Genomic DNA, 18,196 nt, shown 5'->3' with positions numbered 1-18,196 from the left:
AGAACAATGCGAGTTTTGTGCCCTTTTCTGACGTGTTGTGAGCCTCAAACAACCTAAAAGTGAACAAAACCTGAAATCCCATATTCAAAATGCATTTTCCTTAACATATTAGTGATTTTAGAAACAATTGCTGTCCTCTGTGTGGAACAGATAAGACGTGCTGACGTAACCCGGCTCAGAGTAAGTGACACGCGCTCGTCAACAGTGTTTGCGCAGCTCCTTTTCAGGAGGCCCATCCAAAGCTTTAAGAAGATGAATTTGTTTGGAGTCAGGCCACCGCATGCTGAGTGACTCCAAAGTGAAGCCATCAGCTGTAGTGATTGATGCTCCCCGCCGGCCGGTCCTCGCCTGGAGCAGCTCTGCGTCTGATTCATGGCGGAGTCTTGGATGATTCAGCGGCTGAACCGACTGCCGGTAATGACCTAGAAGTGGGTGTAGGTGTGGAGAGCCGAAACGCTGCGAGAAACTCTGAGGATGTAACACTCGCACACCGTCCACAGCCAGATGTAATTACTGTTTATTATTGACAAATAAACAATACAAAATATTCAAACAATCCATGAAGCAGCAGAGGAAAACTACAAACGTGCAAAAAGTTACTGGATTTGCCCACATAGTGTGTATGTGTGTGCGCCTGTGTTGCAAGTTGTGTGTTTTTTGCAGCAACCTGCATGCAGGACACAAAATATCTCCAATCACAGCTGTTTGCTATTTGTCAAAAGTAGGAAAAAAAATAACGAACAGAAAGCGAAATGTGCATAAACCTGTGAGGTACTTTACAAACCACAGACTTGAAATATTCTCATCTATTCTACCTTAGCATTTAGCTTTCATTCACTGCACTGAGACACTTTTAAAGAAATGATCAAAACAGAGTTGTTGTTCTTTTCCTTTTCTTTTCAGGCACATTTAAAAGTACAATACTCCATTAAGTTCACATTGCACGGCACAAAAGTTTTCAAATAACTTTACAATATAGACAAAAAAACCCACAGCTGTTCATTTTAAAGTGTGTCCCTTTCAGTAGCTGGTCTCTCTTGGAGACAGGTCACATGCAGGAACTGCAGAGTTCCTCACCATTATTTCATAGGTTTATGTTGTTGTTAGAGAAAGTGGGCTGTTTTAAACAAACATGGGGTCAAAACATTTTACTGTGTCAATGATCACCAAAGTTCATCCACATGATGAAAAAGCTGAAATGTCTTTCATTTGAGCCCATTCTGCAACCCTGCTGAGTTACACCAACCCTGGGTTAGACGATCCATTTTTGACCCAGGGTTGTTTTTACCAAGCAGCTTTTCAAGTTCAGACAGATTCCAAAATCCCTCCTTAAAGATACAACCTGTAACTGTTATGAAAAAAAAATGTTTTTTATATCCCAGTGCCAACTGCAGAAATACCCTGCTCTGTCAGAAACAACCAATCACAGCCAGGAGGAGGGTCTCACCATAATACATTTTGCCACGAATGCTAATGCTAGTTAGCATGGCCACCAATGACTAAAGGTAAACAGTTTTCCTGTAAGGTTAAGTTGTTTCTCCGTCATTATCATCATCAACATCGAGTAGTCATACACGAGCATGACTGGCAGCACTAAGACCCTCCTCCTGGCTCTGATTGGTTGCTTTTGATCGGGAGCGGTGCATTTCTTCAGACAGTAATAGTAGCTCAGGGAGGACGTGGAGGAGATTGATCTTTTCACACATTGTCTCAGATTATACTGACACAACGTAATGATCATTTTAACAAATCATGTTCCAGTCATCAGGGTGTTCAACTTGCCAACACGCAAAACAGAAGTTCAGAGAAACTGCGAAATTCCTCCTCAACAAGCAGGCATGACTATGCGGTCATATCTAACAAATTAGAATATTCTTGAAAATGTGTTTGTTTTTAATGACTAAAGTTACTAAGTGAAACACATTGTGTAGATGAATTATCACAGATTGATGCTTTCAAGCCTATACTGTATTTCCATTAACACTAATGGGTCAGTCAGAAGTAGAGGTGGGCGGGTCGATCCAAAGATATCGATAATATCGGATCAATCAATACTTTAGTTCCATGTTCCATCTTGGAAGTTAGTACTTTTGTTTCTCAGCTGTACAACAAAAAATATTTTGCTTTCATCCACTCTTAAATTATAATTTTTGCAGTTTGTTTAACTAGAAAACTATACAAAACATGCTTTGCTTTTGTAATGTTTCTGTTTACCATCTGAATATATGTTATTAAATTATGTTGAGACTTTACTTAAATTCTGTCCTAGATTATTATTATTTTTTTTTTAAATCCTAAGGAAAATACACAAAATTGCCTAAAGGTCTGATGTTTGATGAATTCATAGTTAAACAATAAGTATCTGTACTTGTATCAATCAATATCGGCGACACTTTATTTGGTATTGGATCGATACCAAAATATGAAGTATCGATCACCACTAATGAGAAGTATGTTTAACACCTACTTACGGGTTATTTTCAAAATGTATTTTTAAGCTACCTCGTCAATTGATCAAATATGGTGCACACCGGGTTTCATCAAGCCATCTTGCTGCTACATGTCCCATCACTGGTTTGTGGAGACTCCTGGAACAAATAACTAAGAAAAAGTGCTGCATTCTGCCAATTGAAACTGAATAAAACGACTTAATGCAGCAGTAGAAACGCGTTTCTCCCTCGCTGCAGCAACAAGCTCTCCACACGCCAGTCCACTTGATGGCAACCAAAGCAACGCCGAGGCTTCGCTCGGTGTGTCTGTCACATCGGAGGACTAATCGAGCAACTCCCTGCAGGAATCATTAGCATTCAGGTGATTCTAAATTGACACAGCAACTTTAAGTGAGTGTCTAAATGCGTCCGCCTCTTTCTCTGCCACCTCTTTCTCTGCGGAGTCCGTCGTTAAAGGTCACATAATTCGACATCTGCGTTCTGCCTCCGGAAGCCAAATTAAAATGTCACGCCGGTGTACGTTTGGATTAATTTAGATTAAATGCCTTCAGGTGGAGGAGTGGGAAACGCAAAGAGGGACGAGTTCTGCAACTGCAGTTGAATCCCAGTAGAAGATTGGTTGCAAAATGAAACATAATGATGTTTGTATGATAGTGACTTCGAGATATGAGTACTGAATCAGACACTTGGATTTTACCGGTGAAACGTTTGCAAACAATCAGTTTTTGTCCTTTAAGGATGCTTCGAGCATTTTTTTTTTTATTCTGAAATGAACAAAAAATGTATTTAACTAAATGTATTGGTAAGAATGTATGAATCTGACATGACGTTGTCACAGTACGAACTTTTTAAACTTGATGTCGAAACTTAGAGAAACATTTGGTACCTATTACTGTTTTTGACATTTCAGGAGGTTGTTAAAACTTTGAGGAAAACACATACCTTGAATTCTGTTGAGCCAGAAATCGCAAAAACAAACTAAATATTTTCTTACTGTTAAAGATCTGACCCAAGCAAACGTATTCAGCAGCTGTTGTTCAATTTGTCTCGTAACGTTGCATCGTATGTCCTCCAGCGGTTGCATGTTTTCTTCATTTAATTAGTTTTACCATCCACCATATTAGCCTCTAGTTTGTTTTTTACCAATCAAAGGACTGACTAACGGGCTTTTGCCAGGTTATTTTGTCCTTGACGGACCTGAACCTGGACGCCTCCCTCCATCAGTTCATACTCGCACTGACAGCTTAGAAATGGTGTAAAAACGCATCGTTCAACCAAGGAACCACTATAATTGGTCTGTCAGCAGATTGCTTCTACTGAAAAAGATAACAGCAGCTTTCGCTGTCTGACATGTTTAAAATTTTGATGTTGCAGATACAGGAGCTTCATCGACACATTTAAATTCTTCATACATCGGAGCGTCTATCTTGAAAATGCATCGGCAGCATTGCAGTTATACTTGGCTCTGTTGACTCTCTCTCTAGCTAAATAACTCTAAAGCCTTTTCACCTAAAGACGGTCACAGAAGACTTTTCTCCTGATGAATGTTGTCTTGAATTGGATTGTTAAAATCGTACTGAATGGATTTTGAGCCAGGACTGTTCAGATGAGTTGGTGAAATGGAGTGGAGCTGCTGGGATCCAATGTGTCTGCATTTCTATTGTGCAAAGTTGTGTGCCAACGGTTTTGTTTTTAGTGATTTTAAAGCAAATGAATATCTTTAAGGAATTTATTTATCCGTTTATATGTTTATGTACAATTTTGTCCTGTTGTGGATTTGAAGAAGCCACAAAAAAGTACATTGGTGCTGCCAATTGTATTTTTTTTAAATTATGTGATCATTCTTGAACAACTCAAACACATCCCCAAAAGCCTTAAATTTGATAAAAATTTTATACCAATGATGAAAGCTTGTGAACCTTTTCCATGGTGTTGTAATGTTCCCCCCATTTGACGCCATGTTTACTGGTTGAAATAAAACAATCTCAGCTAAATGGACAAAACATTTAACTGGAACATCAATGGACTAAATCCTCTGTGTTTAACACAGGGAGAAAAAAATGTAATTACCTTCAACCAGCTGAAGTATTCATTACATCTCAAAATTCTACCAAAGCTAATTTGCTTCAAGACATCAAAATTTTAAGCTTGATGAAAATTTCTCGAACGGTTCTGCATTACATTTTCATGTGGAAGTTAAGACGCAACATCTGCGCCTCTGATTCTGTGTTAAATAAAACATTATCCATCACACCTCTCTTAGCTCCAGCGTTTCTTTCTCATTAGCTCAGTGAATAATGCATCTATTTGGAAATTGACTTTTTTTTTTTGTTAAAAAAAAATCTGCGAGGCAGAGTTGGTGGCAGTGGTGCTTCCCCCAGCTTGGTGCATCAAACGTGAGTGTGTAAATGATGTTCGCCTAAGGTCAAACGTCAGACTGTGTGCCCAGAAAAGGGAAGTGAATGCATAAGTGCCTTGAGCAACACTTTTTCAGGGGTGTATTAAAAAGTTCAGAGGCTTAGAAGAGATTCCCAACAATGTAGTGGTTTAAATCTTTGCTTCTTGTTAAATAAGCCACACAACACCGGACTTATCTGTTCAAACTATTCCATTAATCACCACCATACTGTGGTGATCAATGCTGAATGTAACTCCACAGGGGGATCAAAGAATCTAAAGACACATTTTTCTGGGTTCCAAAAAGCAATAACTGTAGCCTAATGATAATTTGGAGGCCATTTGAAAGAGATTTTTTTAAAGCAATGATCTTTTGGAACCACTACATTTCTGTTTCTATAGTTGGTAATTCCTCCCCTGTGTGCTCAGTATTAGCATCTGCAAAGGGTCCTACTGTTTTATCTGATGCTGAGGAAATGTCACACATTGGGTGGGGGAAATAAGATTTCTGTTGTAGCAGTACGACTGAAAAGTACAATTGTTAATAAGGCTGAAACATCACACAAAAAGGCCCCCAGTCTCATACAATCACCTCTATATCGACCATAGTCATCAATCCATTCATCGCGCAAGATGAATGACAGAATAGGGTAAAGAGGTGACCAGCTTTAACCAAACTGGTCATGTCGTTGCTAAATTTTGCCAGTGGATTCTCTAAATATCTATTTCAAAAGAAAATGTTGACTGTTTTTTACAGAAGAGTGTTGCACAGTGGCCCAGTGGCTCGCAGCAAGGAGTTCCTCAGTTCAAATTGCAGCTGGGGTTTTTTCAGTGTTGAATTAGCTTGTTCTCCCTGTGCATGTGTAGATTACCTCCAAGTTCCTCACATGTCCCAAAAACATGCATGATCGGGTAATTGGGCTGTCTGAATTGCCCGGAGATAAGAGTGTACGTCTGTTTCTCTTAATATCCATTTGTTGCCTATTTAACATGTGTAATAGGCAACATACTCCACAAACACCCTCCAAATATGAAGCGGCTATAGAAAATAGATTGATGGATTATCATAGAACAGAGTTGCTGTGTGCATTAACTCCTCTAATCAGTAATCTTCCAGTTTTTCCCTGTAGTCATCTCATATGAAGCTTTCTCAGAGTAACTAAGCATAACTGCATATACCCTCTATTTTGGATTATGCAAAATTGTTCTCTTAATTTATCATGTGCAAAATATTCAAAGCCCACAAAACGTGACAGCAAATGGACTTCAGTTTCATCGAACAACATATGTACAAGAGAGAGAACTCAAGCTGGACATGTCGGCGCACTGTCAACTTATACCTGACCAAACTCAACAATACGTTCAGTTGGAATCTGATATCTACTCTGGGTGCAAAAGTTGTCTCTACTCAGGCATTCACTTCTCTGCCAGCGAGTGAGGCATTCACCACGTACTGTATCTTTCCGGCAGGCATGCACTGGTCGCACGGCGAGTGCAGCTCGTCCATTTCGGTCGTGAAGTGGTCTGGGCTTTCCCCGTTGGACGTCTCCTTGATGACGCTGTAGGTGAGAGCCACGCTGTAGGACGCGGGTTTCTCCATGCGCTGGGGGCCACAGTGGCACAGCTTCTTGAAGGCGGTGCGGAACTTTTGCGACATGGCGTTGTAGATGACCGGATTAATGGCACTGTTTAGGTAGATGCAGAGACGGCAGAAGAGCAGGAACCAGGTGTCCAGGTAGGGTTTGCCTAGGAAGGAGTTGACCACCACTAAGGTCCGGTAGGGCATCCAGAGCAGAGCGAACAGGATGACGACCACGGCGAGCATCTTCGTCACCTGGTGAAAAATCAGTCGGTCAACATCGGTGAGAAGGGACAGAAAGAAGGCTGAAAAATCCAAAATGGCAAGCAAAAGACATTCTGGAAGTAGTCTCTTTATACATAGTGGAGCTACAGAAAATGTTATTCTGTGCAATGCCAAGCAAAAGTGTTCATAGTCCTTCACCTTGGTCAAATTTTGTCATTTTGAAACCCCAAACCTCAAAGTATTTAAGAGCTTTGCTTGTGATAGACCAACAAAAAGTTGTAGATATTAGTGAAGTGGAGGGAAAACACTCATGGCTTCCAACTTTTGTTAAAAAGAAGAATCTAAAACCACCAATTGTTTCAAAGCCATCCATCCATCCATCACCCAATCAAAGAGCATGGCACAACTGACTGAGGAGGCTGAACACCTAAACTGATAGAAGAGAGTTCATCAGGGGAAAGGGCACACACCCCACTGTTCTCATTCTTAAACAATCGCATGCAAATTGGAACAGTCCTTCAGGGTTTCCTTCTGGCTGCTTTGACTGTTTTTGTCAGGCAGTGGGATAATTCATGAAAAATCTGTCAAATAAGCCCTCCAGTGAGCAGCTGCAAGAACATAAAACCAGTAATTCCAATTTTACAACCTGTAAATAGTATCTGAAGTAAGTCATTAGCTTGTAGTTTGCAAAAGCTTTAATACCCCATAGGCGTTTTAGTTTTTGTCACGTTAAATCTGCAAACTAAATACATTTTCTGAGGCTTTTACTTGGTAGACCAAACATTTAAATTAAGTGTAATAATTGTGTAGTGGAAAGAAAATCATATGTGGGTTTCAAATTAGCTTTAGAAATAAAAATCTGACAAAATAGCTCAGACTCAGTCACAATGGTTGGAGAGTGTGTGTAACCATTAACTGGGATTTAGGCCTAACCTTTGACTAGGTCATTCTAACCTGTGAGCAGACTAATGTGTTTTCTGATGCCTCAAAACACAACATCTGTGTAACATTACCTGAGGAAAATTGGTTACATCACATCATGTCTTGTCCACTTTTAGCAACTTCAGTGTATAAAATGTCAGGTAGTGAGTAAAGTAGTAGAAATTTCCAGTGGAAAATGAATGTCCACTTGCTAAGTACATGACCCCAACATATAATAGTTCATTTATTACGCTATATCTGAAAAGCAATGCCATTTACACTCAATATTTATTCGTTCTTTTTCTCAAAAATGCATTATATTGTTTAATTTATTGGGTCTACAATCACACAACAGTTCAGATTTTGAATGTATTTGACTAATTTTCAAGTCCTTCTCTGCAGATTTCTTACACTACCAGACGTCCAAAAGGAGATTTTCTCACTCACCTGAACGTGTCGTCAGCAGGCATTCGGATATTAGACTATAGCACCACTGTCTCCTCATAACGTTATGTTACATAAACACTAAAAAAAAGTTAGCTTTCAGCAACGGACTCAACTTCATGTTCAATTTTTTAACATCCTCAATATCTGACTAGGTTTTTTATTGGTTCCTGTTGAACTAATAAGTACATTTTAAATAATAATGAACTCACACAGAAACTGAATTTATAGCTAAGGTAACAGTTTTGGTAAAAATAAAAATAAAAAAAAAAGATATCTGGACAGTATCACGTTTCTGGTTATTATACAGCAAAAAAAACTGTGATGATTGATGAAAGAGGTCAAAGAAGGACTTTCTGTCCTTGGGAGAAAAAAAATTGACTTTAAGCAGCAAACAGCTTAGGTAACTGACAGCAAGGTACACTGGAGTTGCTCATCAGTAAAAAGGTATGCCGCCCGTCATCCTAATGCTTTTTACTCTGTTTGGTCCTGTCAGAAGTACAGTACAAGCATGTCTGGGCAATGATAATGTGGTGATAAATATAGCCAGTGACCAATACTCTGTTTTTTGAGTGTTTCACAACAAAGAAAAAACGGGGGAAAAAAACACCAAATGATTAATCAATCTGACAGCTTTTTATGAGTTAGAGTAGAAAGTGAATCACTGTTGAAGGTTTAAATGAATGACACAGAATGCGTAAAGAGCATAACTCTTGACTTGCTTGCATTTTATCATGTCAGAACCACAGAAATGAATTTGTTTCATGGAGGTTTTATGTAAAAGACCAATGCTAAAGGGCACATAAATGATATAGACGAGTTTTTATAAATAAATTATCTGAACAGTGTATACTTAAAAGCACATTTTGCTGCAAATTTGCTGCATTATGTCTCCTGCTTTGCCCGTTTAGATATACTGTTTTTTTAGATAGATATTTTCATTTGCCAGTTGCTTGCAAATTACATTAAAACATGACATTATAGTCTTCATTCATAGGGGAACGATATAATGTTGACCCCGACCCTTTGCAACTGCAAAGAACTTCAGGTCTATTGGGAAGATATTCAACAAAGTGTAGAAGTGAATTCAATACATTTTGGTCCAGAAGCCCATTTGTGAGGTCAGACACAGATGTTATTTTATTGGGTTAAAGCCAGAACCCTGTGCACAAAGCTCTTTCACACCAGAACTCACTCAGTCATGTCCTTATGGACCCGGCTTTATGCACTGGTGCAGGAAAGGGGCCGTCACTAAACTGTTCCCAAAGAGTCGTGACCATGAAATTGTTCAAACAAGCCTAACATGCAGAAGCATCAACAGATACTGTCACTTGAACTAAGTGACCAGGTTCAACTACTGTAAAGCAGCCCCCCCAATCATGACTAGACCTGACACAATTAAGTCATGCAAGTCGCCTGGCTCTTACAAACCCAGATTTTTCCATTAAATTTCCAGAAAGGAAAAGCATTACGGAGAACACATCTCTACTGCTCCGGTGCTGTCCTGCTTTACAATATAGCCCTGGTGATGTAAGGTTTAAATGCAGCTTCTGGGCCAAAGTAACCAATTCCTCAAAGCTCTCTTTGCACTGCTTTAGAGCTAATCTGACGGCCACGTGAAATGTGTAAATTTGTAGTTTTTTGACACTGCAGAAAGTTGGTGACCTCACAACGCACCATGTGCCTTTAGCATCTGCTGACCCCTCTCTGTGGTTTTACATGGGCTCCCTTACTGTGACCGAGTTTCTGTCATTCCCAATCACTTCCAGTTTGTTATAATTCCACCAAAAGCAGACTGTGGAATTTCTTTAGTTGTGGTTAAACTTCACAACTGCGACCACGGCACTAAGCTTAAATTTCGCATAGCTTCAGAGAGCGACTCATTCTTTCAGAAGTGTTTGTTGAATCAGTCTCTATGCTTAGGTGTTGGACTAAGCATGTAATGTGAAGCCAATTTTTCAAAATCATGTGCAGCTGAAAGTGTTTATAAAAGTTTCACCTTGATTTTCTTCTAGTTTGAATAATACTTGCGCATTGGAGTCGAGGCTGTGGAATTTCAAGTGTGGAAATTCCACACACTTCCACACAAATAAGACATCACTGTCTTATTTTTTACTTTAAAATATCACATTTTATGATTTCAGTGCTCTATGAGTTCCAAGTGGTCTGACAATTATCCAAAACGATCAAAAAGTAGAGCTTGCTGCCATTTTCAATTTCAGGAATTCAGCATGCTGAGGTGAGTGAAGCACCTGCCTAGTTTAGGAAGACTATATAGAATGTTACTAATGAGTAATTGCTGCAACAGTAGGGTGTGTGTTGTGCTGATATTGTAGAAGTGTTGCACATGTATGATATACTTGGAAACTCTGGCGTTCATTCAGTAAAAACCTCTTTGAAAAGACGGAGCAGTAAGTCACTTTTTCAGTTTCCCTTCTGAAGTTCTCCTGGAATGTTTGCTCCACGTGGAATGGACTCTCTTTCTTATCCGGAATCTTGCCGAAGCCTTTGACAACACGCAATTACTCCAATCCCTTCATGTCATTATGATGGAGACTTCAAAAACTGTTCCTTTGACAACGCTTGGTCCACACCAGGGGAATTTTTTTCACCATTTTATGTGACAGTGTGGAGAATAAAACCAACAATGGTGCTCATTTTTAAGAAATACACAGATGACTTATCTGTCAGGAACTGTAAGGAGACAAAAAACTGCACTGAACTTGTGGTGAGAAATCCTTTCATTCTACCATTTTGGTTTTCCTTTTCGTGTTAGCAGACAGCACACACACCAGCGTTATTTCCCCATTCAAGGTTTAGAGAAAACTGTATATCTCACAGAGGGAACTGAATTAGACTAAAAATAGCACCAATATGGCTGTGTAATCGGGTGTGACATTCATGAATTTGGAGAAGTATGTCCAAGTCGAGGCTGAGTTGAACCAATAAACCAACTCTACTTTTTTTTTTTTATTCAACCCCGTCCATATTTTAACCTACACTTTGTTGGTAAAATAACCCAAATTGGCTTACTTATTTTTAACCCAGCAGCTTCAAATAATATATGTATATCACCTTAGCAAATAACATTGATAAGGAACTCTATAGTGGCTGTCAATGTAGTGTAATGATAGGAGGAAAGTATTGTAATTATTCAGCACTGCTCTGTTTGTGTCTCAGCTGATTGGCCACTCAATCAGGGCTTCTTTGCTCCTTCGTGAGCCAGTGGATCTCTACGGCATCTGCTCAGTGGTATTTATCCAGGGGAAATTAAGGACACTGATATATGGATCCCTTGCTAAAAGACTCACAAGCAATCAACCTCACGGTTTTCATCAAGAAAGTTTTAAAAGCAGATCATTTGACTTCTAATGTATATCGTTTACTTGAACACGTAAACGCACACAGGTAAAAGGCAAATCCTCATTACTTCTTGACCTTTAAGTAACATCGTTACGTGGCTGGGATGGACCGCCGCGCGTGTCCACCACGGGCATGTTAATGCTGATAAACAGAATTTGTCAGCTAAAGCGATGGTGGAGAAAGAAAAAAAAAGCCAGCCTAAAGCCTGTTTGAGTTAGGGTTAACTGATTTGACTATCCATCTACGCCTGGAGCTCACTCAGGGGACCCCACCCTCTTCATTCCAGGAAGGCGTCAAACCTCATCTGATAAACAAACGTCTCCCGCCGCTGACTGTCTGAGACAGCCTGGTGGGTCTTTGCCCTTCGAGCTTTCTGCTTCGTTTTAAGGAGAGTGGTAAAAAATAAAATAAAAACGACACATTACTGGAGGAGTGGTTTTTTCTGTTTGGTTTTTTTAAGAAGGATAAAATGATAGACTTGGGTTTAATTCCTAACCGTGTGTGCAGAGAAAGTGAACATGATAAATAAAAAGCAGATATACTTTGAACTTACACTACTGTCTTATCACTTAAAAGTTAAAAATAGAAACCAAAAAAAAAAAAACGGGCTGGCGTAATGTTAAAGCCTCACAAATGATGGAATGGGGATTGGGTGGTTTTAACCAAAGACTGGCTCACAAACTGTGGCACAGTTGGTTTTGTTAGAGAAGAAGTGAAAATCTGTCCAGGTGGAAATATTTTCAATACTCTATAAGGAATAAAAGACATATTAGGATGGTAAAACTACATTTTAAGGGGTGTTCAGTATGACTTTAGTTCAAACTAAAATAATAAATTTGTTCACCTAAAGCAACAGTCTGCAATCTTTACACCTCTACAATTTGCTTAGAGTCACAAACGCAACATTACTCTTTAAAACAAACTAGCTTGTTTTTATGCCATCTATGCAAGAAATTTGCTTAGCTTTTTTAAACTACATAGCAAAAATAACATTTTTGTTTTGAGATTGAGCATTTGCTTCAATGGGACGTTTAGTTTTATGTAAAATTACGTCAAGAAGGAACATAGTTTTACGTGATAGTGACAAAAAAATGACTTGAAGAAAAGAGTAATCCTTACGCAACAAACATCATTTTTTTTGTGTTATGCATGAAGATGCCTCGGAAAAACTGCTGAAGCGATCCTTCTTTATTGTATTCACATTTTAAGACATTGCTCAGTTCATTAGCAAGTTACTAAGAACCACAGTGAGCCGTCTAAAGAGCCACATGTGACTCCAGTAGCCACAGGTTGAAGACCCCTGACCTAAGCTAACGGTAGTCTTTCACCTGCTGAGTAGCCAACGCGAGCTAGCGCTTTGTTTATTCACACGGAAGAATTAATCACAAAGTCATACATGTAGGGTTATTTACTGAAGTGCACAGTTTGCAATCAGAATTCAAATGGTTATAACCAAAAGTCATGCCTCAGAACAATGCTTAAAGTTGAAATGTTGCCTTAGCTGAAGGAATCACTTCTCTTTTTACTGAACCATGTGAATGATTTATATTAATTGCAGTTAAAGTTAACAAAGAATTGTATGTTGTAGTTTACATTTATATGGTAAACTCTCTCTTTATCTACACAAAATGCATCCAAAATTCCTGCAGAACTTAAAAAGTGCTACCTTTTATAGCGCAGTCTTTCAGTATTCTCCTTAAACTCCATGGTTCCTGCAGTTGAAATGTGAGTTTTGTAATTTGGTGTAACTGGGTTGAATTTTTTTTTTTTTTTGCTTGAATGTATAAAATCTTTCTGAAAGTGAACAATGTGACCCGGTTTAGTTTTCAAATTACAGTTAGACCAAAGTAAAATTGGCGGATTGTGGTTGGGTTGTGGCAGTTCTTCCAGCTGAATATCAAAACGTTAGAAAGCAGGAGGATGTAAAATAATATATTCTAAAAAAAAAATCTATTTCTTTTAGCTGACACTTCATTCAGCTCCCTGTCTTTGCAAATATGGCATACAGCCTTCAGGTAAAGAGGCCAAACAAGTGGCGACTAAAATAGAAATGGCATGAAGAATTGGACTATCAAGGTTCAAAAACATCACTGTTCAAGAACTGATTGCTATCTTCCATCCTATCTCAAAGTGTACATTTGGGGTGTTTCGTTTTAAAATCCCCTTGCAACTCGCTCATATGGGAGGGATTATTGTGTTTTAAATTCTCCCAGGTATGACCTTATCCAAAAAGCCCAGGGTAAGTCGTTTTGGCTTAGAGCTGAGGTATTGTGTTACCGCCTGGATTCATTGATGTTTTTTCAAGTGGAAACTTCAAAATAATTGTGCACAGCTAAACGGATGGCCTTCTCATGTCAGAGTCCTGATATGCAATTTTTTAAAAGTTATTTATTTATTTATTTATTTATTTATTTATTTATTTATTTATTTATTTATTTGGGACAGAATAGACTTATTGATGCTTCACACATTTTCCTTCGTCTGTGATAGTAGATTTGATTATTGCATATAACATGGGGATTGTTCATAAATAGCTTTTTTGAATCCCTGTTTCTTGTCAGAAATCATTTGAAAACAAACAAAATAATAAAAAAGAGAAACTCTATAAAGTAAAAAAAAATGCATATGGAGAATAAAAAGTGTTCATTTAAAATTAAATGTATGAAAGAAATTATAATGCATATTACTTGCTATGCTTAAAACAAATCTAGCATATTATGATATGCCTAATGTGTGTGTGCCTAATGTAGTTAATCAGTGGGTGAACTTATTGGTATAACCAGGCAAGATCTGACATTTATGGACCTATTTTTATTGCTGTTTCAGGTCAGGGAGTCATTTTCTTTATTAGCCCAGCATATACTAAAAATTGAAAATGTTTGGCCTTATTTCCTACCCTAATTTAGCCAAAGCCAGTAAAAAAATAAAGTAAAGTTTATTTATCTCATCTCATCATCTCATAATAATTAGTATACGGGCATCTTTAACCCATCCCTCTGCTGTACTTACAAAACATACCGTTTGAATTTAAACAATAAAATAAACTATTTGCATGAAAGTTTTTAATCCGTAGTAAAGGACAGTGTTAAAAAATAAACAGCTAAACTACAACCAGCTAAATTAGCTAAGCTGAAATGAACAGGATCATTTTTCTAATATTGGGGTGCAATCCACGTCAAAAAAAAGCAAGATGAAGAACTGGTGTGTGATAAAGAAAAAAATGTTTCACTGAAATTGAGATAATTTTTTTTGAAGTCCATTCTAACAATGTGGTATGTAAAGTCTCTCCCTGACAACCACAGCTAAGATGTGTTCATTAGCATGTAGTTAATCAGAATCAAGGAGCTCAACTTGCTACCAGATTCGGATTAGCATTAGTGCTGTCGCTAAGCTAATGTAAGCTAGATAGATGCAAACTTCTATTCCTGCTGAATCTTTCTCAACTACAGGTCGTATAATGGCTCTTAACTTTTACTGAGCAACTATATTTAGTCACAATATAACCTCTTAAACAATATCTACATTACCACTCTCTGCTAGACACATCTTCGCTAAAATTCTGAACAAAAAACAATTGCTAAAGTTACTAGAATGAGAGCATTATAAAATATTACCTTTACAAACTAACGCATTTCGTTCAAAATTCCATTATTTTAATGTCAAACATACTTATTTATCTCCAAAATTACTTTTGGCAGCTTAGCTTGACAGCAAGTGTAACCTAGCATTACAGCGCTAAACCAGATGAAACTTTAACGTAGAAACTTTTTTTTAGCCACAAGTCTTATGAAAGATTCTCAAAGTTATCATGTTGATATATTAATTAATTATTTCAAAAGCCTTAAAAGCACATCAGCTTTACTCTAAAAAAAATGCTAAATAAGAGCCATGGACATTTGAGACATTTTTGGGTCAAACCAAAATGCTAATTTTGAACAGTTTGCCAAAAACAAAAGTAGCTAGCAACAAAATTCAACAATTAATTAATGAGCAATATATTATGAGCATTACATTTAGAATCTACAGTAATATACCTCCTTAAAATGTACTCAATTTAATTGGATAACTATCCAAAATGACGGCTTGCAGTGAAGTTTGACAGGCATTAATTAGCACTATCTGATGCTTCGTGATATTAATAATGCAGCCACCGTTATTGGGATGACGGTATATTTGTGACACTTATGTAAAATCCATATCAGGATGGATTAACGTTCACTGCAAAACTTCACCAATGAGAATTACTATCGGACTTTTTTTTTAATACAAGAATTTACCTTAATTTGTGATTTGCTAACAAATTAAAGAAATTAACATGGTCGGAAATTGTTATTAAACATTTCCCCTTTTTTTGTTGGAGGTGGCTTTGGGAGTAATTTTATTGGCTAATTTTTTTTTTAACTCTATTCATTTATTTGCTTATTATTTATTTTAGTGTACCTGACTTTCTATGTGTCTTGCCTTTTTCCGCTTAGAGTAAACTCTTAATGAGTCACAAGATATAAATTCAACTAACTTTAGCGCATCTGTTTTCTTACCCCCCCCTAATTCAAGAACATACGAAAGGCCACCCGAGAGGATGAGAATTGGCTCAGTCGACGTTTCTTTCCTGTTGTTGGAAACAAAGGTTTGCCCATCTGACCTGTGGCACCTGCCGGAGCTGCCGGGGCTCGTCCACATCATTACACAGAGAGAGTAAACAGGAGCCCACCTGTCTGCGGGAGGCAGCCGTGGTGCTGCTGGAGGAGCTGCTGCCGACCATCCTGCCGCCCTGGCTCGCCTCCCTCTTCCACTTCTTGCTGCCGCCCTTCGGGTCGGACGGCAGCGGGTTGAGGAAGAGGATCCTGGCGATCAGCCCGTACAGAACCGTGGCCAGCATGAGGGGCAGCACGTAAAACACGGCGAAATCCGTGAAGTAGATGGGCAGGTAGTGGCTCCTGGACACCTTGTAGGCGCAGGTGAGCAGCGCCACGTTGTCGTACACCAACTTTTTGGTGTCGGACAGAAACAGCCACATGACGCAGTAGACCGAGGTGAGCGCCCACACCAGCATGATGATCTTCTTCGCCCGGGACAAGGTGCACAGGAACTGGGCTTTGATGGGGTGGCAGATGGCGATGTAGCGCTCCACGGTGAAGGCGGTGATGGAGCAGGAGGACGCGTTTATCCCCAGGTACTGGAAGTAGGTGATCCCCAGGCAGCCCGCGTAGCCGTACACCCACTGCCCGCACAGGGCGTCGCTGATGTTGGGCAGCCCGGCGGCCGTCAGCACCATGAGGTCGGCGGCCGCCAGGCTCACCAGGTAGCAGTTGGTGGGAGTTCGCATGTGCTTGGTGGTCAGGACCACCAGGATGACCATGACGTTGCCCACGATCCCCACGCCGCAGATGAGGGACACCAGGAACACGCTGACCACTTTGTATTCGACTGAGTAGTCGGTCCAAACGCCCAGAGTCTGGTTGTCCGGCACCGACGTGTCATTCTCCAGAGTCATGTCATCCACCGTGAGGTTTTCCATGACAGAGAGAGGGTGTAGCTCTGTGCGCTTTGGAAAAAAAACACATTAAACATTGAAGAAGAAGAGGGAAAAATACTTTAAGTATCTAACAAAACTGAGGTAGAATAAAATTTTAAAAAATATATAAAAGAGAACCCCCCCCAACCCCCTCTAATTACGCATAAAAATGCTTCATATCTTCCCTCCTCGTGGAATATATCGTGTGGTGCTAAGCGAAGCCGGTAAATAAATCTCCAGTACGCGTGCCATATGCAGCCAGAAAAAGCTTGCAAAACGCATCAGAGGATGTGCTGCGTGCAGCAGCTCCTGCTGCTCCTGCCTCACTGGTGACTGAGAGGCTTTCTGCAGAGCCCCTCTGCTCCTGAGAGCCTCACGGTGACGCACTGGGACCACCAACTTCTTCCTCCCAGGCCAGGGATTCTAGACATATACATCACAACTCGGGGGAAAAATAATAATGAATTCATGTCTTGGTACTTTTAAGGCCTTATTTGTATCTTTTTTTGTGTTACTTTTTTCCAGTATGAATTAATATTTCTATTTATTTTTATTTTTTTTTGCATTAACAACTGAATGGAAAACGGAGCGCGGTTTCATTTAACACGTCATACTCCAGCATATTTGTCTCAATTAAAAACAATATTACACCCACATGATGCTACACATTATTTACTGGAGAACTTTCCGCTCTTTATTGTAGCTGTCAAGATGTAGAATGCTACTGACGTGATTTGCAGCCAATCCAGAGAAGATTTAATAGAGACAGATACGAGGGGTGCCCCGATTTATCGCCTGATTTCCTTAATTTTTGGGCGATGGTGATCGGCCGATACTTGCATGTGAAACCGATCTTTTCCTATCTCATCAAATGTACACATATAAATAGAATGACCTCTTTCATGCTGCGTCAAAAGTCAAGGAAAAGACAATAAAAGTATGCAAATGAATTTCCTTTTCAACTCCTTTGGTTCTTCTCACATTTACAGTACCTGTTTTTGTTTGTTTGTTTTTTCATCAAAAACATAAGATAAAACATAAGGTAAGAGTTTTTATTTTTTTATTGTTATGTTGTGTTTTATTGTACGGCACTTTGTATCAGCTGTGGTTGTTTTAAAGTGCTTTATAAATTAAGTTGGTATGGTATGGTATGGTATGACATGGTCAGGGGATACTTGAATTACACACTGGGTGAATAAAGTTATCTTATCTTATCTTATCTTATCTTATCTTATCTTATCTTATCTTATCTTATCTTATCTTATCTTATCTTATCTTATCTTATGCATGTGGTTCCAATTG

The 18,196-nt window shown here is 39.0% G+C and overlaps 1 protein-coding gene across 2 annotated transcripts; it reads right to left on the bottom strand.

Moving 5' to 3' along the window:
- Positions 1-499: 499 nt before the first annotated feature.
- Positions 500-17,383, bottom strand: trhra (thyrotropin-releasing hormone receptor a). Of its 2 annotated transcripts, XM_017309769.1 has the most exons (3): positions 17,056-17,383; positions 16,091-16,924; positions 500-6,681 (listed from the first exon to the last, which is right to left on the bottom strand). In XM_017309769.1, the coding sequence occupies exons 2-3, from the start codon at positions 16,895-16,897 to the stop codon at positions 6,256-6,258; spliced, it is 1,233 nt and encodes a 410-aa protein (XP_017165258.1). In that variant the 5' UTR covers positions 16,898-16,924; positions 17,056-17,383; the 3' UTR covers positions 500-6,255. The 2 variants fall into 2 exon arrangements, with proteins under 2 accessions (XP_017165258.1, XP_008430167.1); XM_008431945.2 differs by lacking the exon at positions 17,056-17,383 and having other exon boundaries at positions 16,091-17,044.
- Positions 17,384-18,196: the final 813 nt, after the last annotated feature.

This window comes from Poecilia reticulata, linkage group LG16 (assembly GCF_000633615.1).
Source record: "Poecilia reticulata strain Guanapo linkage group LG16, Guppy_female_1.0+MT, whole genome shotgun sequence".
Classification (NCBI taxonomy): Eukaryota; Metazoa; Chordata; class Actinopteri; order Cyprinodontiformes; family Poeciliidae; genus Poecilia; species Poecilia reticulata.
The sequence above is the reverse complement of the archived record's forward strand: the minus strand, read 5'-3'. Positions and strand labels throughout refer to the sequence as shown.